The sequence below is a fragment of the Triturus cristatus genome, chromosome 7 (assembly GCF_964204655.1).
Source record: "Triturus cristatus chromosome 7, aTriCri1.1, whole genome shotgun sequence".
NCBI classification, from domain to species: Eukaryota; Metazoa; Chordata; class Amphibia; order Caudata; family Salamandridae; genus Triturus; species Triturus cristatus.
The window spans coordinates 1,354,538,797-1,354,560,974 of NC_140590.1; the positions used below are offsets into that span (position 1 = coordinate 1,354,538,797).

Here is a 22,178-nt window from a genome sequence, read left to right on the forward strand (position 1 = left end):
CCAGAACCTTTACTCTGCCAGTCGAGAACTTGACTTTAAACCGATAACTCAATTTTCTCCATAGGTTAACATTGACTGGCTTTTTCCTGCTCTTAGGTGAGCTCCCAGTGCTGGATCTTGGTGCCCAGCACTGACTGAAAAATACTTACAACTGTACTTACCAGTAACCCAATTTTCTCCCATAGGAAATCATTGACTTTTTCTGTGAAATTTCTTCTAAGTTTTAATTTCTACAATCTTTAAATATTCTTTAAAAATCGTATAATATCTGAAAAGGAGTAGTTTCTTACCTGTAACTCCAGTTCTGTAGTAGGGGTATCTCTGTTATAGTCATAATCTATGACTAGTCCCGCCCATGTGCGGGGACCCCGGAGCAATCAAAATATCTCTTAAGCTGTCCTGCATTTGCAAACCTGCAAAGACACTTAAGAGACAGACAAAATAGGGGGCGTGGCTAAGCAAGCCACGATGGCGGTCCGGCTTTGCTGAGGCTCTGCGGCTGGGCGCCTCTCGGCAGCTTTATGGAGCGTCGCAGTGAGTGCTAATTGGTACAGGGGGCGTCGGAAGGTGACCGCATCGCGGAGGGATGCCAGCGGCTGCTGGGGCTCATTCCTAGCCCTTAGAGCGGGACTTTGTCGGACTGCTGCCGCCAACACCGCAACCCAACTGTCAAAATGGCGCCGGAGCTCTTCTACCCGGCGCGGGAGACGGAGTAACGGGAGGCGGCGAAACTTGCGGCGCATTCCGCCCCGTTGGCATTGGCACCCGGGAGGTGTGTACGAGGAACGGACTCACGAAGAGGGACGCGGGACCTCGGAGGACGGAGGAGCCGCGCCGGCCCGGGCGCACCAGCCATCTCGGACGCGCTGAGCCCGCCGGGACCAAGAGGTGAGCCCCGAGATCGCCCTTGCTCACCCAGGTGCCCACAGTGACTGACTCTGGAGAGGGCTGAGGGGCGACAGGCTTGGTTGGGGGTGGCGGGACCTGGAGGCCCTCCAACCTGTCCGAACGGAGCTCGCCTGACCCTAACATGGCCGCCTAAGAGACAATGACCTCGTTCCCGGTGAGGCCGACGAGGCCTTGATCCCCGTGACGACGGCCTTTCTGGAGCTATACGGGGGGGCTGCTGTACCTTTGACTGGCGGATTGGCCGCCCTCCCGCTACGGGCAGCCTGGGACCCCCCCCTGGTACCCAGGGGGGCCTTGAGACCTGACGGGGCCTGCCGGGGCCGCCGGGGCACGCGGGTGACGGCTGCTCTGGGGGGGGCGCAGTGGCCCGGGCCCCCCCCCGCTGCCCACGTCGGGACCCGGAACTAGAGGTGCCGCGGGATTGTGATGACCTCGCCTCGGCTGTGGACCCTGAGAGAGACGTAGGCCTGCACGGGGGCCGCAAGGACGGCCCTAGAGCGACCCCCCCCCCCCTCGGCCTGGGGGCCGCCGCAGGGCCTCTTCCATCGCGTCGGCCACCAGTGGAGTCCCGGTGGGGGTAACCTGGAGTTGGGAGCACCTTGCTGGTGGGGTCTGGTGGCTGGAGTAGCCGATTCCTGTGCCTGCCCCGCGGGGGGAGCTTCAGTAGGCTGGCTTGGACTGCTACTCACCTGTACAACTCCGCTCGAGGGACGACGCGGCAGTGCCTTCCACCCTTCCTGGCATCACTGGGGGCACCGGCAGCCTAGCCGACGATACCGTCCCCTCCAAACCACGGGGAGTCACGATGGGGGAAGTCAAAACCCGCGCAGCATCAGGTGATCCCGGAGACTGCCCCGGAGAACATGCCTCGGACCTCGACTTGGTCTCCCAACGAGATGCCCTCCACAGATCTATCAATCTCGGACAAGTTGGATAAGGTCCTCGCCGCCATTGAACTGTCCCATCTGTCTATGGAAGAACGCCTGGGTACCCTGGCAACAGACGTCAATCTCCTCCGCGATGACCATCGTAAGCTGGCGGACCGGGTGCATACGGAGGAACGGACGCTAGAGGAAATACAGCCCGTACTAAAGAGCAACAGCAGACGCTCCAAGGGGTCCTCACTCGCCTAGCCACGGTGGAGGAGCGCGTACAGGATTTGGAGGGCCGCTCAAGACGCTGTAACATCCGAGTGCTGGGGCTGCCGGAGGGAGTCGAAGGTGCCGACCCAATAGAATACATGGACACGTGGCTGAAGTCCTTCACCCCATCATCTGACCGCACACCATTCTTCTCCATAGAGCGGGCGCACCGAGTGCCGGCCCGAAGACCCCCGCCCGGTGCGGCTCTTCGACCATTCCTCGCCAAATTCCTACACTTCCGAGATCGAGATGCGGTGCTTCGGGCGGCGCGACTGGCTGCGCCGCTACGAGTGGAAAACAACCACATCATGATCTTCCCGGACTACGCTCGCGCGGTACAACAGCAGAGTTCCTCCTTCCTGGACGTAAAGCGGAGACTATGGGACAATAAGATTCAATATGCATTGCTCTTCCCGGCCCGCCTCAAGATCCTCCATAACGGGTCCTCCCTCTTCTTCACCTCCGTGGAGGCCGCGCAAGACTGGGCAGATCAGCATTGCCCGCGGTCATCCGCCTCTCATCCCCAAAGGGGCTCCCCTTAAGACTTTCAGTGCCCGGAAGCGGCCCAAGAAGCTCCGTAATATCGAATCCAGACCAACGCACGGCTCGCCGGATCTCAAACAGATTATGCAAGAAAGACGGGAAGTTCTACAAGCAGTGATTGATCTACGCACCACACAGCCCTCAGACTCTATAGATCGACCTCCGCACCTGTTCTTCTCAGAAGGTGAAAACGACAGCACCGCCTCGGGGGCTGGTCAGGCGGCGCCCCCCCACGCCACTCCGCAAACCGCGGACGGACTATTGGATGGACTGCCATCTCCTACTTTGCCCTGAGGCAACTCAGGCCCACTATATCTCCCCGGACTTCGCAATACACAGAGGCACGCGACAAGGGTGCCCCCTTTCGCCCTTATTATTCGCGCTGGCGGTTGAACCCTTAGCCATTCGGCTTCGTAGAGATGGGCAAACCTGGGGTATCCCACTAGCGGACGTTACACACTGCGTATCCATGTATGCGGACGATCTCCTCATATACATACGAGATGTGACAGCGGATCTCACCATGCTTGAGATCGCTCTAGCGGAGTTTGCGGAGGCCTCGGGACTGAGAGTGAATTGGGACAAGTCGATGATTTACCCCCTCCACCCGGATACCCCTTCCCGGGAGGTCTGGATTGGCGACCGGAAACTACATTGGGCGACAGAGGGTCCCCGATACCTCGGGATTCGATTATATCATTTCCCAGTTGACATGTTCGAGGGTAACCATCGTAGGGCACTAGCAGGGATAAGATCCTCCATCGGGTTCTGGCGGAGCCTGCCGTTGGCCCCGATCGGCCGGGTAGCCCTGGCGAAGATGATACTGGTCCCGAGGCTTTTGTATTACTTTACCAATCTCCCAGTGATCCCACCCCGCTCCTTCTTCAAAGAGTTAGACACGCTTCTCAGCTCCCTAATATGGGGACAGGGGCGGCACAGAATCGCACTGGCCAAGCTAAAGCTGCCCACGACGCAAGGGGGGCTCGGGGCGCCCTCATTCGAAGCCTACTTCCTGGCGTCGCAGCTCCAGTGGCTCTCATACTGGACGGCGGAGCGATATACACTCGAGACATGCACGGCCACAGGATATATGCCCACACCCAAACTGCGCCGTCTGCTTCTACCGGGCTCCCGCCCCACGCGAACCTACCCCCTGCAGGATAACATCGCCCGGAAATGTATTCAACGCATACACCGCATGGCACCGCGCTGCCCTCCATACACGCCATCATTAAACTAGTCGGTTGGCCCTGCAACAACGGATTTTTCACATCTACCATGCTCCGGGAGTGGACGTCTAGGGACATCGTCGAAGCAGAATTGCTGTTTGACAAGGGACAGCTCCGGCCGTACCGGCAACTCATGGAAGTATACGATCTACCCCCAGGCCAATTCCTGCTTCACCGTCAACTCCTCAGCCATTTTCAACCATATGCAGATCTTACACGGGGGAGCCTCCCACACATCCAGTCCTCCCCACAATTTTACGAATGGGACAGGGTCGACACCTCATTACATGGTTATACAAATCAATCCGAGACCTAACACCCCCACTGCTGATGCCTCTCCGAGCCCTATGGGAGGAGGAAGCGGGACGACCCTTTCATGACAGCGAATGGGACAGGTCGTTAGAATTCCCCAAAAAAGTATCCAGGAATGCCCGCTTTAAGAATATCCAGTTTCACATCCTACATAGGGCTTACCTGACGCCAGCGCGCCTTCAACGCTTCTATCCCGACACTACCTTCCTTTGCCCTCGTTGTCAAGCGGGGGATGCTGCCTTTTTCCACATGTTCTGGACCTGACCGGACATACAGAACTATTGGTCATCTATCCACTCGACACTCTGGGATCTTACTGGGCTGACCCACTTGACTACCTGGGAGGGATGCGCGCTGGGTATACTGGGGCGGAGGCAGCGACACAAGGTGCCGATGCGTTTCGTCTTCCTAGTCCACCTACTGGCTAAACGCTGTATAGCCATGCACTGGCGATCCCCTACCGGTCCCCCGCTCGCGGCTTGGGTAGGGGCGGTTCTTAAATGGGCTGCAGCCGAGGAGGAAGCAATACGGGAAGAGGAGGCCAAAGGTACCCGAAAAACCCCAATCTCTCTAGAATGGGCGCTCCTACTACATCAATTCAGACAGTCCCAGGCCCCGGATGCCCCGGTCACCGACATGCATACCTCCGACCCCGTGTCGCCCCACACGACGCAGGGCCCCACAACGGGGGATATCCCCCATTGTCCCCCCACACCACCCTTAAGCCAGTTGGGTCCCTCCCTGCTCCCCTGACGTACCCATCGGCTCCCCACACCGGATTGCGCGCACGCTCATCCCCCGCTCGGTGGGAGGCAGCAATACTGTAGGATGGTCAAGGGCGGGCTCCGGACATAGCCTTGGACACATCATTCAGAACTTCATGGCACTCCTCAGTTTGGCTCTCCTCCCCAGTTTTTACTTTACTGGCAAGGAACTGCTACAGTACAGACTGCATCTACACAGAACAAGACACATACATGCTTTCTATATCGCAAATGGTGTAATTCGTTACTCATGTAACATGCTCATTTCCACGGAATGTGGTGTATGTATGCTTATCTTCATAAATGCCAATAAAAAGAACGTTAAAAAAAAAGAGAGACAAAATAATACAGCCTAATAACAATATGGCTGCACTGGCCAGCACTTCATCTGAAGTGAACACAAAAGCCAAACTAAAGTTTAAATGTCATTTTTATTCACATCTGACATGTTCCTTTATTGTATCACACTCCCTTCACCAAAATCCCTTTAAACAATAGAGAGGAAGGGGTGGACAGACAAGCCCTATAGGCTGTCATTGTGTCTGCTAAAAGGATACCGTGCCTTTAAGGAACTCTCCAGAGACCCCCGTCATCCCAGGATGCACAGCCAAAGCAAGTTACTTTCAGTTCTTTTTGAAGGTGTATAACAGGCCTGATACTGTCAGTTTACTCCACCGGGGAGGAGGGAGGGTCGCTTATGACTATAACAGATACCCCTACTACAGAACTGGAGTTACAGGTAAGAAACTACTCCTTCTGTAGTAGGGGATCTCTGTGTATAGTCATAATCTATGAATAGAATGGCAAGCCCATCCCAACCAAGAAACAGCGGTGGAGTAAAAACCGAACACCAACAAATTACTGTGCAAACAAATTCCTCAGCGAAGCCTGTCCAACCTGCGCATCTGCCCTAGCATCAGAGTCCAGGCAGTAATGCTTTGTAAACGTATGGACCGACTTCCAGGTGGCAGCCTTACAAATGTCAGCGATTGGAACATTCCTAAGCAAAGCTGTAGTCGCTGCTTTGCCCCTAGTCGAATGCGCTGTAGGCTTACCCCCTAATGTCTTATTAGCTTTCTGATAACAGAGCTGAATACAGGACACAATCCATCTGCAGATGGACTGTTTCGAGGTAGCTAGACCAGTTCTCACCGAACCATAATTTACAAACAGTTGATCCGACCTGCGGATGTCTTTTGTCTTATCTAGATACAATTTCAACACTCTACGCACATCTAGTGAATGCAGAGACCTCTCCGCCGGAGAGGAGGGATGCTGAAAAAATGTAGGCAGAGTTATCATTTGATTTACATGGAAATCAGATATCACTTTAGGCAAAAACTTAGGATGAGTACGCATTACCACTTTAGAAGCATGGAACACAGTATACGGCTCTTGACAGCACAGAGCCTGAATCTCACTTACTCTCCTGGCCGATGTAATGGCCACAAGGAAGGCAGCCTTCCAGGACAAATGCTGCAAAGAGGCCTTATGAATAGGCTCAAAAGGCTCCCTCAATAATCTGGACACCACCACGTTCAATTCCCATGGTGGAGAAGGTCGTCTAACAGGGGGAAACACCTTACGCAAACCCTCCAAATAATCTTTAATCACAGGGATTTGAAAAAATGAGGTTTGGGAAGGGCCCTTTCTATACGCAGTCAAAGCTGCGAGATGAACTTTAATAGACTGAAAATTAAGCCCAGATTGAGCTAACTGCAGCAGATAAGGCAGAATAACATCTTTACAGGATGTAGAGTCAATGTCCTTTGCCGTGCACCATAAGCAGAATCTCTTGCACTTATAGGCGTAAGAAGTCCTCGTAGACGGTCTCTTCGCCTCTTTCAAGATCTCCATACAGTCCTGAGGTAGGTTCAAGTGTCCATACTGTACTAGCTCAGGAGCCATGCTGCCAAACTCAAGGACGAGAGATTGGGGTGAACCATCTGTCCTCCGAATTTCGTGAGAAGGTCCGGCCGACACGGCAGGCGCCGGTGTGGTAGAACAGACCGGTGAAGAAGGTTGGTGAACCACCATTGCCTCGGCCACTCCGGAGCAATCAGGATCATCCTGGCTTTGGATTGCGACAGCTTGATCAGCACCGCCGGAATCAGGGGAATGGGTGGAAAGGCGTAGAGAAAGCTGTTCGACCAGCTGATCCATAGTGCATTCCCCAGCGTCCCTGGTTGGTAGTACCTGGACGCGAAGTCGCGGCATTTGCTGTTTTCTGCCGCAGCGAACAGATCGATATCCGGAGTGCCCCAGTCTGCGAAGACGTCTTAGCACGTCGTCGTTTAGCACCCACTCGTGATTTTCTTGAACGAGCCTGCTGAGCGCATCGGCTTGGGCATTCTGCACTCCCGGCAGATGGGTTGCCGTGATAGTTAGGTTCCTGGCCACCAGCCAATTCCAGATCGTCTGTGCCTCCCGAGACAGCGTGCGTGAACAGGAGCCCCCCTGCTTGTTGAGGTAATACATGGTATTAGTATTGTCCGTCTGAACTAGCAGGGAGTTCGTCTTGAAGGAGGGATGGAACGCCTTCAGGGCCAAGTGTACCGCTCTGAGTTCCAAAAAGTTGATGTGGTAAGTCATCTCAGTCTGTGACCATATCCCCTGAATCTGAAGAGGGCCCGAATGCGCTCCCCAGCCCTGGAGAGACGCATCGGTCACTATGGTCTGGACCGGAATATCCTTGTGAAAGGGAGTCCCCTTGCAGACATTCTCTGAGGAGCACCACCATTTCAGAGACTGTAGAGCGTGTTGGGACAGATGAATCTTGTCCTCCCAACGCCCCCGCCTCTGGTCCCATTGATCCTCCAGACATTCCTGCAGAGGCCTCATATACAGACGTGCATTGGGGGTGAGAAAGGTGCATGAAGCCATCGACCCCAGTAAAGAGGACACCGTCCTCACTGCAGGAGAGTGGGCTGAGAGGAGGTGCAGGGCCTTCCAACGGATAGATAAGCGTCTCTCCTCCGAAGGACACACGCTTGCGTTCAAAGTATTGACCGAGGCCCCCCAAGTACTGGAGACACTGCACAGGGATCGGCACTGACTTCGCCATGTTGATGTGCAGTCCCAGGCGATGAAGCAAGGCAGCTGTCCTGTTGAAATGACACTGGGCTTCCTGGTACGTGGAAGCTTTGATCAGCCAATCGTCCAGGTATGGATACACAAACACTTTGTTCTTCCGCAAGTGTGCTGCCACCACTGCCATGCACATGGAGAACGTCCTTGGTGCAGACTTCAGACCAAACGGGAGTACTGTATACTGGTAATGGTTGTTGCCTACCAGAAACCTCAGGAACTTGCGATGCTTTTGGGCGATCGGCACATGAAAGTAAGCGTCCTGCAGATCTATGGCGCACAGCTAGTCTCCTCGATGAAACGGAGGGTAAATCTGATGCAGGGACAACATACGGAACTTTTCTCTGCAGATCTACTTGTTTGCTTGACGCAGATCTAGAATAGGCCTGAACTCGTTCTTGTCCTTTTTTCTGACGAGAAAGAACCTTGAGTAAAGACCTTTTCCTTTTTGCCTCAAAGGAACAGTCTCTATCGCCTTCTTCTTTAACAGAATGTCTGCCTCCCACTGGAGCTCTCGCACCATGTAGGGAGAGCGCACTGGTGGGATCTGTGGAGGCGGGCTGGTGAAACAAAGACTGTACCCATTGCAAACTATATTCAGCACCCACTTGTCCTGAGTTATTGTTCTCCACTCTGCCAGGTAGTATTGAATACTTTAACACCCCCCCCCCCCCGGAGCGGGTAACGGATGAGGGGGAAGTGACCTTTCAGGGCTTCGACCCGGCCGGGCCTTTGTTTCCCGACGAGGATGGATGCTGTCCTCTGCCCCTCTGGCGCTTTTGAAAGGACTGCCTCGGGAACTGTTGTTGTTGCTGGTGTGGTTGTTGTTGACCAGACTGACGCCCTTGGCCGCGTTGTTTAGAATAACGCCTGCCATAGGAACGGAACGATCTCTTCTGTTCCTTGGGTTTTTCCAACCCCACGGCCTTCAGGGTTTCTGCTTCGGCCTTCATGCGGGCCATCTCGTCATCCGCATGAGACCCGAACAACGTCGTGCCAGAGAAAGGTAAGTTAGCAATCTTTTGCTGCGCTTCAGGCTTTAAAGAGGTAAGTCTCAGCCAGGAATGCCTCCTAATGTGTACTCCATGACAGTACCCATGGGCCGCCAGCAATGACACATCCCCCGCCGCACTGATGATCTGGTTGGAGACCATCATGCCCTCGTTCAACACCTCCTGGAAGTCTTCCAGTTTATCCCTAGGCAGGGAGTCAGCAAACTGTTGCAGGGAGTCCCATAATGATCGGTCATAACGACCCAGCAGAGCGGAGGCGCTAGCAGCCTTCATAGTCGTGGCCGACGTAGAGCACATCCTCCTCCCCAAGGAGTCCATCTTGCGACTCTCCTTATCCGGATGAGCTGTTGAAGAGGGCGACGTGGAATGTTGTTTCCTAGCCGCAACCACAATGACAGAGTCCGGGGGAGGGTCCCCCCTGAGGAACGCCGGGTCCAAATCAGGGGCCCTGTACTTCTTCTGCAACCTTGAGGGAGCAGACTTCACCACGGCCGGTGTCAAGAAGACCTCCATGGCTGGTTCCTCCAGACCTGGAACCAAAGGGAGGAGGGGCGTGATAGATGCGCCTTGTGTAATGTCTCGAATATCAGAGGTAGGGGGAACGGGTACTGCCACTGAGATTCCCAATTTTGCCGCCCCTCATCAGTACATCTTGGAAAGTGGCAATATCATCCACTGGCGAGATTCTAGTAGGCGGTGTTTCCGATAACGTGGGGGAAAGCCGTCCAGTGCCAGAAGAGTCCGTATACCTCGTGCCTCTGGATCAAGATCTATACCTCCGTCGTCCATGCCTTGTGTGAGTGGACGATCTGTGTCTGCTCCGTGACCTCCGGCGAGATCTAGAGTGCGATCTCAGTCTGCGTGGGGTCTTAGGAGCCACTGGTAGCCGAGGAGAAGGCGGGAGCTGTGGCACCGGAGGCGGTGGTGGCGTACGCTGCTTAGGAGGCGCCACTGGGAGCCGGGGGTCAGGTGGAGGAGGAGGAGGAGGCGGCGTAGGAGGCCTCTGAGGCAGCGGCAGGGGGTCCATTGGAGACTCTCTCCGCCCATCACCCCTCGCAGGAGACCCCGGACTAGCTCTGTCCGGACTTCCGTCCACCCTTCTCTTCTTTGCGGGTCTACCCCGTGAAGAGGCTGAAGTGAACGAGGGAGAGCGTCCGCCACTTCTAGATCCACGGCTGGATATCGTAATCACTGAAGACGTGTTACCAGGTGATCTTGTCCTCGATGTCGAACTGCGCGTCGACCTCGTACGGCTTCTCCTCGCCGTTGAACGCAAACGGAGTCCCCTCGACGTCCAACGGCGTCCCCTCGACGTCCAACGGCGTTCCCAGTCTTTCCTCGATGCTGAGCGCCTTCGTCTCGACGGCGAGCCTCTCGACGTCGACGGTGAGCGCCGTCGCCTCGACGGCGATCTCCTTCGCCTCGACGGCCATCTCCGTCGTCTCGACGTCCTTCGCCCGTGTCTCTGCGTCGATGCCGATCTATGAGTCGACGGCGAAGGAGACGAGCGGGCTCGCTTAGATGGCGAGCAGCGCTGCCTGTGGGGCGCAGTACGACGTCGATGGTGTGTCGACGTCGACTGAAGTCTTCGACGGCGAGCTAGTCCTAGGTCTCGCCGGCCCCTCTCTCGACGTCGAATGTCGAGGACGCCAAGATCCAGAGCCCTGGATCGACGGCGAACACACCGGTGCTGTACCTCTCGCCGTCGACGCCGTCGTCCTCGACGTCTAACGGGATCTTCCGGCCGGTAGGCGTCGTTTCTGCTCCTTTTTCTGCCCGGAGGTCCCTCCAGTGGCTGAAGCATGGGCAGAGGATGGGGAAGGAGATCCTCCATGCCCAGAAGTCCCACCTGTTCTCTGCTTCTCCTGTCCCTGAAGGCGAATCTTCTCTGTCCCTCAGGGTCCTTTTGGAGAAGGTCTTGCAGATGTCACATGTAGCAGGGAAATGTGAGGATGATAAGCAGAGAATACAGACATCATGTGGGTCCGTCTTGGCCATTTTCCTCCCACACTCAGGGCATTTATCGAATAAAGCCATGTTAAGTAAAATAAGAGTGGGTCAAACTGCCCCAAACTACAGAAAGCAGCAGAGAAAGGCTCTAGACGTCGAATGAACAAACTTTTATCTTCAAAAAAACAATTTTAGTTCAAAACATCCACCCAAAAGGGTAGAGCTCAATGCTCCCGGGTCCTGCTAGCAGGAGCCGTAAAAAAGAACTGAAAGTAACTTGCTTTGGCTGTGCATCCTGGGATGCCGGGGGTCTCTGGAGAGTTCCTTAAAGGCACTGTATCCTTTTAGCAGACACATAATGACAGCCTATAGGGCTTGTCTGTCCACCCCTTCCTCTCTATTGTTTGAAGGGATTTTGGTGAAGGGAGTGTGATACAATAAAGGAACATGTCAGATGTGAATAAAAATGACATTTAAACTTTATTTTGGCTTTTGTGTTCACTTCAGATGAAGTGCTGGCCAGTGCAGCCATATTGTTATTAGGCTGTATTATTTTGTCTGTCTCTTAAGTGTCTTTGCAGGTTTGCAAATGCAGGACAGCTTAAGAGATATTTTGATTGCTCCGGGGTCCCCGCACATGGGCGGGACTATTCGTAGATTATGACTATAACAGATCCCCTACTACAGAACGTAATTACTTACCTGTTTTGGATAAAGGTCCCAGTACAGAGTCTAGGCACCCAGTACTGGATTACAAAATTAACGAGAACATACAATACCTGCAACTTGAATTTTCTGCCATAGGGAATCATTGACTGTTTTCTATGAAATATTTTCTAAGTGTCAGCTTTTAAAATAGCAAAATATGGTCTAAAAATCACAGTAATTAAGTCGACTTTTATCACTTGATTTCAAGTAGTGACCCAGGACTGAATCTAGGATCCATTCCTGGAATTCCAAAAGTAATCCTAAAAGTAATCTGTGGCAAATAACTTGAAACTTCCATTGAACTCAATGCATTATTGTGTTTAGAATGGTGTTGCCTATTGCAACCACTTGTAACTTTCTACAAAAGTCAATTGCATTTTGCAAAAGTATTTATATGAAGCATCTCGTTCTGAGAAAGTATATTTTAATACCTATTGTTGGTTCTAAAATAAAACAAGCATATATTTTTTATATATATAAACCATTGGCCTAGAGTTCAGTTATTGAGTGTGTGAGACCATTTGCTGGCTGAGTGTGTGCAACAAATGCTTTACACTGTCCTCTGATACTGCCTTACTGCTAGACCAAGCTACCACTTTAGAGAGTAAGGTTATATCTAACTTTAGCCTCTGCCAAACCTCTGGGGACTGTGGACTCTGTACACCCTGTACCTATTTGGGAACAGTATATACAGAGCCACTTTCTCACAACCATTTACCAGGGGTTGACATGTGGCCAGGGTTTGCCAATTTGGGATTTTTGGTTTTAGGGAAGGACCATAGGCCCTGGGCACCCGATTGGCAGGAGTCCAGGGCACACTCAGTCAAAGTACATTCCGCAATTCAGCAAAAAGTGGGGGCATACCATGCAAGAAAGATGGCACTTTCTCACAAACTCTTTTTTCACAAACAGAGTGAGAGAATAAACAACGCGGTTGCGTTCTCCCAAATCAACTTTTTATCACACAAAGCAACCACTGTTTAACTGGCAGAATAACCAGATTCAGGGAAGTGTTGGAATGTTATTCAACTATCTACTTCTCAGGTGGAATATCAAAGATATTGAAGTAAAAGCCTCACTCACATAATAGTGACATGCTTCATCATAGGCAGTTACTCCACACCCAGAGAAGATGGTACTCTCTGGGCGGACTCAACCAAAGATATACTGGGAGTACTTAGATAAATGAACAACTGGTTAAGCAGGGAACCAGATCAAATTAAAAATCCCTATGAGTGTACCCTTTATCCGAATCCTTTATTCCTGGGCACTCATGATATCACTAAGAACTTATTATTGGGGTTCTTTTGAACTTGATTCTGTTCAATTATACCCTCAACCGTGTGCCAACATGTTTCGGCCCATATGGTAGCCCAATCGTGTCTGAGGGCCTTCGTCAGGGCGATATATCTCTGTTCCTTATACTCTAAGGTCCCTGCGGTGTAGCCGTACATGTGTCTACATGCAACCCATCCGTACGTGAGGCCTAATGCACTCACCTGTCCGTATATTCTCTCCAACTTCAGTAGATTTTCTATTGGACATAGAACAAACAATGTCATATATTTCTTAGTAGGATATAAAACAAACCTGTCTACAGCCCATCTCGTGCTCGTAGTCATTGATTTATAGTTGGAGTGTTGGTGTGCCACCTGTCTATGTGCTCGCTAATTAGGGCTTAGTGTAATTCATTTTCCAAACCATTCTACCCACCGCCACATCACCACCACATATTTTCACCACGCAACGTGATCAACATCCTATTGGTGTTATCTATGAGTGAAAGGATTGTGACTCTACAGTTTCTCTTAGCCACCGATCCTGCTGATCTACATTTAAACAAAACATTTTCCTTATCGTGTTGTTTTTTATTTCTTATACAACAATGAGCTGGGATGGAGTGTATCCCTTTTACCCAGTATAGTACATCACAAAGACGCTCACCTACTGTCAGATGCCTACTAGCATCATGCGGATCTCATGTGTTCAGGTGCTGTCCTGTAGTCAAACACTGCATAAAAAGTATATAACTGTATCAAGACATTTCTTATATGGTCATCACGCTACAGCCCCTGTACTTTTGTTACCATGATTATCTACAAGTTAGCTGTTTAGGACCATTACTTCCATGGTATTTCTATGCTAGTGTTCCATCTATGTTCCATCAGCAATATACCCTCGCTAGTGGTTTCAGAGGTTTCACCTATCTATTAGTCTGTTTTTAGAGAGTCATGCCCTTTGCTCTCCCTACTCATTTGGAATTACATTCCTCATTGGTATGTCCATTATTTCAGGGACTCCCTGTCCCTGTTTGTTTAGAGTCAATGCCTCTCTCACTCCTGACCTTCATACTATGGCTAGGGAAGAGGGCTCATTGTCACTCGCATAAATGGACTCGTTTCTGCTTTAACTTTACATCATGCGTTTCTTAGGGAAATCACCCCCCTCTTCTGTCTGCTATGTTAGAATACCCCTATTGTTTCCAATCAGCGTACTTTGGCAAGTTCTTTCGAAAAACCGTTTGTCACTCATATTCCTGGGATTGTCCCTATCTTTGCATTAGATTGTTCGGGACTTAAAGCATTATATTTTAATATGTGCACCCTCGCGCTCACTTACTTCGTCAAGGACACCGCACCGCCGTTTCACCTAGTCAACCACATCGTCCGCCGTCGGAGATGTGTATGCGGTAGTTTCGGCTTTTAAAAGACGTCACCCCAACTCATTGGCGGGCTGTTCTGTCCCCTGACGTATTTTCTATGGTTGTGGAACGTGATATCAGCTGATGTTCTGCCGTGTATGAGGCTGAACTACAAGAATTCTGGGAAATGTAGTTCCGTATGCTCCGATGTATGGTGTTCTATCCCCCTCATATCAGAGTACCTGTGTTTAAAGATTTATTTAAAAAAAAAATTTGGTTTGGAAAATGAATTACACTAAGCCCTAACTAGCGAGCACATAGACAGGTGGCACACCAACACTCCAACTATAAATCAATGACTACGAGCACGAGATGGGCTGTAGACAGGTTTGTTTTATATCCTACTAAGAAATATATGACATTGTTTGTTCTATGTCCAATAGAAAATCTACTGAAGTTGGAGAATATACGGACAGGTGAGTGCATTAGGCCTCACGTACGGATGGGTTGCATGTAGACACATGTACGGCTACACCGCAGGGACCTTAGAGTATAAGGAACAGAGATATATCGCCCTGACGAAGGCCCTCAGACCCGATTGGGCTACCATATGGGCCGAAACATGTTGGCACACGGTTGAGGGTATAATTGAACATTATCAAGTTCAAAAGAACCCCAATAATAAGTTTAGTGATATCATGAGTGCCCAGGAATAAAGGATTCGGATAAAGGGTACACTCATAGGTATTTTTAATTTGATCTGGTTCCCTGCTTAACCAGTTGTTCATTTATCTAAGTACTCCCAGTATATCTTTGGTTGAGTCCGCCCAGAGAGTACCATCTTCTCTGGGTGTGGAGTAACTGCCTATGATGAAGCATGTCACTATTAGGTGAGTGAGGCTTTTACTTCAATATCTCTGATATTCCACCTGAGAAGTAGATAGTTGAATAACATTCCAACACTTCCCTGAATCTGGTTATTCTGCCAGTTCAACAGTGGTTGCTTTTTGTGATAAAAAACTTTCTCACAAACACCACACAAAAAAAGAAAGAAAAAAAAAAAGTGTACTTAGTGCTATTATTTCTCCCTTCGCAAACAAATCAATCAGCAATTATAAAGCTTTAGGGTCTAAACGCACTGGAGTTGCTAGCTGCTTCGCAGAGAAAGCAGTAAAACACAAGGTGAAAGCACTCAAAAACAGGGAGGAAGAAGGGAGGTGCAGCAGCCATGTTGACGTGAAGGCCGAGAGCGTGCAACTGTCTCAGACAGATTTGGAAGTCTTTCTTCACCTGCTGCTGGGATGGAGCCTTCAGCAACCAGTCGTCTAAGTAAGGGTAGACGTAGAGACCCTGCTTGTGTAGGCAGGCCGCCACCACTGCCATACATTTGGTGAAGACTCGCGGAGCCGACTTGAGTCCGAATGGAAGGAGTTTGTACTGATAATGCTCGCTTCCAACCACAAACCGCAGGTACCTGCAGTGATGTTTCACGATTGCAATGTGAAAGTACGCATCTTGGAGGTCCACCGAACACATCCAATCCCCGACTTGCAGATGTGGACATATTTGGTGAAGCGCCAACATACGGAACTTCTCCTTGACGATGACTGTTTAGGAGACGAAGGTCCAGAATCGGCCGAAACTTGTGCTCTTGATCTTTTTTGGGCACAAGGAAGTACAGGGAGTACACTCCTTTTCCGACCTGCGAAGGAGGAACTTTTTCTATGGCCTGTTTTTGCAGAAGGGCCCTCACCTCCTTTTGGAGCAGTTTTAAGTGGTGAGGACGGGACCTTTTTGGCGGGATGTCTTTCGGATGCGCTCGAAAACGTAGCGCATATCCATTTCGCAGTATATTCAGCACCCAGCGATCTTTTGTGATGCTGTCCCACTCTGCTAGATGTCCTGACGCACTTCCTCCCACTGGAGTGGGCAACGGTCGTAGAGGAAGCCACAGTTCATGACTTTCCTCCTCTTGTGGTAGTGGAGGACTGCTGCTGGTGTCCACCTCTGCCCCTGCCGGACTTTCCGCCTCGAAACTGCGATTTTCCTTGGGGTTTACTCTGAGACCACTGAGGGGTTTGAACCCTCTGTTGAGGCCCCTTGCGTTGGGTGGGTCGAAAACGGCGCTTGAATTCCTTTTTCTTCTCCAAGCCCACAGCTTTGAGGGTGTCTAGCTCAGTTTTCATGCGCCCCATCTCCTCATCCGTGTGAGTGCCGAAGAGGGAGTTGCCAGAGAACGGGAGGTTTAAAATCCGTTGCTGTGCGTCTGGCTTGAGCCCTGTCAGCCGCAACCAGGACGACCTCCTGGCGCACACGCCGTGTGTGTAAGAGTGGGCTGAGAGTAGCGCACCATCTGCCGCTGTGCGAATCGACTGATTAGCCACCAGAGCCCCTTCAGTAACAATCTCCTCAAAGTCCTTTTGGTCCTCCTTGGGGAGCTTGGACTTGAATCGCTCCAACGAGTCCCAGAGAGCCCTATCGTATCTGCCCAAAAGCGCCGCCGCGCTGGAGATTGAGGGACGCCGCCGCGGAAGAGCAGGCCCTGCGTCCCCAGGAGTCCTGGGTTCTGCTCTCCTTATCTGGAGGAACAGAATAGGAGGCCGACGCCGTCTGACCCTTTCTTGCAGCCGCCACTATTACGGAGTCCGCAGGCGGGTCCATCTTCACAAAGACGGGGTCAGAGGTAGCTGGCTTGTATTTTTTGAGGATACGAGCCGGAACCGCTTTGACGGTCGCCGGGGTGAGGAAGGTGTCCATGACTGGTTCCATGATTCCTGGGACCAAAGGCAGCAGTGGACGAGAGGCAGACTTCTGGTGAAGTGTTTCAAAAATCACCGACGTGGTGACTTGGGGGACTGACATCTCAATCCCCAGCTTCTGCGCTCCCCGCTGCAACACCTCCTGGTAGGTGTTGATGTCGTCTATGGGCGAGACCCTGGACACTGGGCTGCCTGATAGCGTGGGTGAATAGTCCCTGATGGAGGACCTGGTGGACGAGGAAGAGGACGATGATGGAGTCCTCCGCGCCCGGCGATGATCACGAGCCCGTGATCCGGATGAACGCCCCTCCCGCCTGGGGGAGCGCGATCTGTGTCGCCTGCTGTCCGGCGACTTCTGACGTGCTGGCCTGGGGGGGACTAGCTCTGTCCACAGCCGCTACTAGCCGTTGCAGCGGAGAGTCATGCACTTGACTGACGTATTCCCGCAGCCTCCTTGTAGCCCCCGAGTCCTGACAATGATGTGGTGGCAGCAGCCATCTGGGCGACAGAGAAATGGTCCCTTGAGTCTGAGGGGAAGACCTACGGGGTTGGCCGGCAGGCTCTCGTGGAATTGCTGGTCGTGGAGATGCCCCTGAGTGAGAGGAGGAATGGCGCGACACCGACTGTCACCAGGACCACCGACCTGTCCGAGGCCTGTCTCGACGTCGAGCGTGGTCTTGACGTCGATCCGTGGCGTCACCTTCTTTCTCGCCGGGACTCTTCTCTCGACGTCGAATGACGCCTCGATGTGGACCGGCGGCCATGCTCAGTGGACGAAGGATGCCGCCTCTACGTCGAACGGCGATGTGAAGCCGACGACGGAGGCCCTCTCTCCCTAGACGCCAAACGCCATGGGGACGCCGACGGAGATGCTGCCACTCGACGTCGACGCGGATGCCAACCTCGACGCCGAACGCCGTCTGGACGACGACGGCGGAGGAGGACCCTGCTGTCTCGACGTCGAACGCTGATGGAGCCTCGACGACGGAGGGGATCGTGCCCTCGACGACAGAGGGGTGACACCCCGACGCCGGTCGTCGCCTGGTTGACGACGGCGGAGGTTCACTGCTCCTCGACGCCGATCGCCGCTGGGTTGGCGACGGCGGAGGTTCTCTGCTCCTCGACGCCGATCGTCGTCGAGATGACGGCGGAGGTTCACTGCTCCTCGACGCCGATCGCCACTGGGTTGGCGACGGCGGAGGTTCTCTGCTCCTCGACGCCGATCGTCGCCTGGTTGACGACGGCGGAGGTTCCCTGCTCCTCGACGCCGATCGTCGCCGGGTTGACGACGGCGGAGAGGCTCTAGATCTCGACGCCGATCGTTGCCGAGTTGACGATGGCGGTCTGGACTTCGACGTAGACTACGTACCTGCTCTCGACGGCGAGCCCGCTGTCGAAAGTCTCTTCTTGGAAACACGACCTACCGGAACATCTTTCCTCAGCGAGCCCGACGCTGAGGCGGAAGGACAAGAGGACTTGCTCCTAGATGAATCTCTAGGCCTCTTGGAGCCCTTCCTCACCGGAGATCGGCCTCTGGATGGTTGTGCCAGGCCATAAATGCGAATTCGCTCTCTGTCCTTCAAAGTTCTCTTGGACAGGCTCTGGCAGTGAGTATGTGTCTTGGAATCATGATCCTCCGGTAGACACAGGATACAGACCCTATGAGAGTCAGTCCTGGCCTTCTTCTTGCCACAAGCAGGGCAAGGATCGAAAAGAGAAGGCATTTCAGGTTGGAAAAAATGCCCAAAACTGCCTAAAAAAGACAGCCTCTTACTGACTTGGATGTAAAACGTCGAAGTAAGGGAAAAAACAGTTGAAAAATAGACAATATTTTCTGACAAACTCAGAAAAAAGTGGAGCTCTGTTGCCAGGATCCTTCCAGAAGGAGCCGGAAAGAACAACTGACCTAACTGCCACCCCTGAGGCATGATGGGAAGGTGGGGGTCAGGTGTGCCTTAAAGGCACGGTGTCAGTTTTTTGCTATGCAGCTATGAGTTAGCTTTTCAGTCTTTTTAGACTGGGTATTTGCAATGCAGCCTGGGAGCTTCCTATGCTTTCAGTGTTTTCTAAGAATTTCTGCTGTTTTCTAAGCATTAAAACAGTTTCCAAACAAGTTATAATGTTGTTTCTCATGTTTATAATGCTATTTTCTTATGTATAGTGGAAATTCCTTACAGCATGGTTCAGCTCTAGGGTGTTATGGGCTGCAATTGCTTGTGTATACATATAGGTATATATGTATGGATATATATATGTGGGGCACATATAATATACTGTTTCCGGGATCCCGCACATGGGCGGGAATATTCTAATGCTTGTGACTATTGATGAGGATCCCCTGGAAGAGAACCATTGGTCCCAACCTTTTTACCTACCTGTAACACCCCTAAATTTAGTATTCTGGGGCACCCCTGAAACTTGTTTCCTTGGACAAGAACCCGGAGGAAGAAGAGAAGGACCGAACAGCCGTTCCAAAGCTAACAAGAACAACGCCCAATGACTTGGCCTCAGCCCTACCGGCCTGTCCCCACCTCGAACCTGCTCCAGTGAAAACCCAGTGTGTCCTGCAGGCAGCAACGACGACAAACCCGGAGGACCTGCCTGCCTTCAATCCCAAAGACTGACTCCTGTGAACACCGGATTTGTTCAGACTCCAGTTCCGCAAGGATCAGCAGGTTTGCCCCACTCTCCACCAAACGCCCACGGCCCAAGTTGAGTAGCCCAACACCGGAGGAGGTACCCCCAGCGATCCTGACCCGAGATCTAGCAACCCCTGATCTGCCTCAAGCCGACGCCTGCAGCCTCAAACCAGAAGGCCCCCCCCCCCCCCAACCGCGACCAGGAGTTGGTAAGAAGATCTGACCCTAAAATGCACACCTGCACTCAACGCCCCACAGCCTTGGGTGGCCCAACCGAAGGTGCCTAACCAACCCCCAAGATCCCAACTTACCTCTCCAAGTGGTGGTCGCACCCAGAAGACCTTCGTTCCTGAGCCTATAGTGCTTTTGCAAACCGGAGACTCCCAATTGAAAGCTACAGGTCTTCCGACGCCAAAACAGCACTCTGCACCTGGCCGCCCCAATGCCGCTGAGAGTGCATCTTTTGTGCTGGCCTAAACCCCCATTTGCTCCTACAACCCAGTGGCCTGCTTGTCAGCAGCCTCCAACCCGAGACCCCCATTGGATAACATTGGGCCTCAGCACTCTTCACCCGGCCACCCTAGTGCCGCTGAGGGTGTAACAAGAGTGCATCCTTGACCATGGGGGACCCCCGAGTCTAACCGCAGAATACCAACTCCCACAGCAAATTACTTACCTTTAAACCAATAACACTATTTCACCCCGTAGGATAACATTGATTGTTTTTCTATGAACATTTTTTTAAGTGTGGAGTTGGAAAACCTAAAGAAATTCTTTAAAATTGTGTTTACAAAAACCCTTAAACTTACCTGTTTACAAGAAATGTCCCAGTGCAATATCCAGGCATACTGCACTGTGTAAGAAAGGTAGTCTCAAAAGTAACTTAATTGTAATCTTACTAAAAATCCTGTACAAAGAATATGTACTGTATTCTGAAAAGCACTGCAATACCAGTAACACTACCGTAATCAAATCAAAGTACATTTGCAATTCAAACAGTTCACTAACTGTATATTTACTGCAAAGTATTTATCACTTACCTGTGCCAGGCTTGCTTGGTTGGTTCTAGGAAATAAAATAACTAAAAGAATATTTTATACAAAAACAATTGGTCTAAAGTGAAGTATTAAAGTGTGTGAATTAATTTGATGTGTGTACAACAAATGCTTAACACTGTCCTCTGTCTGATAAAGCCTTACTGCCCGACCACACTACCACAAAGAGAGAGTTGCTATCTACTTTACCTCTGCCTACATTTTGGTGGCACTGGACTCTGTGCACACTATAACTCACTTTGGTATAGTATTTTCAGAGCCAGCTTCCTACATTACCCAATTGATTTGCAGGCTACATTCACAGGAAAACCCACAACATTTTTAACTGTCAAACTGCAGACATCCAAAACCACATTTCTTTCATCAGTGTACCGGTATTTGAGAAGTGCAACAAATATTGAGCAAATGCATTTAAATAAGGAAAATCTCTCCACAGGTTTCATTATATCAGGCTAAAACAACATACTGATGCAGGGTTTGCACCAACATACTGCCATCAATGTGTCAAAGAAACTATATAATTTGTGTAGGTGCACAAACAGACCAACATAGCATAGGTCTTAAAAAAAAAAATCCTATGCAGAAGTTCAGAAAAAAGATTGGGAAATTCCTTTGGCACAGTGCCCCACAAACACCTCTGGGTTGAAGGGTTAAGCTAGCTCAGATTCCCATATTGGTCTCATACAGTCTAAACTATCATAACTTATCTTGAAATGTTCTGCAACATATAAAGACTTTTTTGTGCTGCAAAAGTCAAAAGACCTGTTTAATTAAATGTTGAAATTATCAATGAACAAGGTGATGAAAACTGGTACAATGCGATGCAAAAGGAAACAATAGATCTTGACACTGTGCAAAATTACATCAGATTAACTGGGCCTATGCTCTTATTTAAACAGAGGTTACTTATACAAATTAAAATAAAAGTGATAACTTTAAAGGTCACTTCCATAAATCTAGCCTTAGGACAACATGTGAAAGGATGTTACTCCAATATTGACCAGGAAGAAAATTAAAGGAAAAACTTTAGTTCGAATTGTCATAAAACAGCCAAAATGGTCAATCCTCAAAAGTAAAAAAAAAAAAATACCTTTCCCACTGTAGAAAAAAATTCTTCCAGGTCTCGTGGACGAATCCTAGCAGCAAGTTGCATACAGAAGACAGTCCTAGCATCCCGTTCTTCTGGAGTCAAATTATCAATTGGTTCTCTAAAACAAATAATGGGTGATTAAGTTTCACAAAATCAAGTTTACCATTTTATTCACAAATCCATGACATTGTTTTCTTCAACAGACAAATCAGTGACTATCAGTAATTAACAAGCAATGTGTGTATGCTTCCAATCCAAAAGAAGGTAAAGTGATCTTCAAATTAGTACAGTTAGAATAAATCACTCAAATAATAGTTAATTATCTCGATTGTGCAGA

The 22,178-nt window shown here is 50.8% G+C and overlaps 1 protein-coding gene across 8 annotated transcripts in view; it reads right to left on the reverse strand.

Moving 5' to 3' along the window:
* The window catches only part of RBM39 (RNA binding motif protein 39), a 564,082-nt gene that overhangs the window by 424,711 nt on the left and 117,193 nt on the right, over positions 1 to 22,178 (reverse strand). For all 8 annotated transcript variants that reach the window (XM_085619028.1, XM_085619029.1, XM_085619035.1 and 5 more), the window contains one exon: positions 21,842 to 21,959. In XM_085619028.1, coding sequence (XP_085475154.1) covers positions 21,842 to 21,959 — 118 coding nt within the window. The remainder of the gene's footprint in view (positions 1 to 21,841; positions 21,960 to 22,178) is intronic.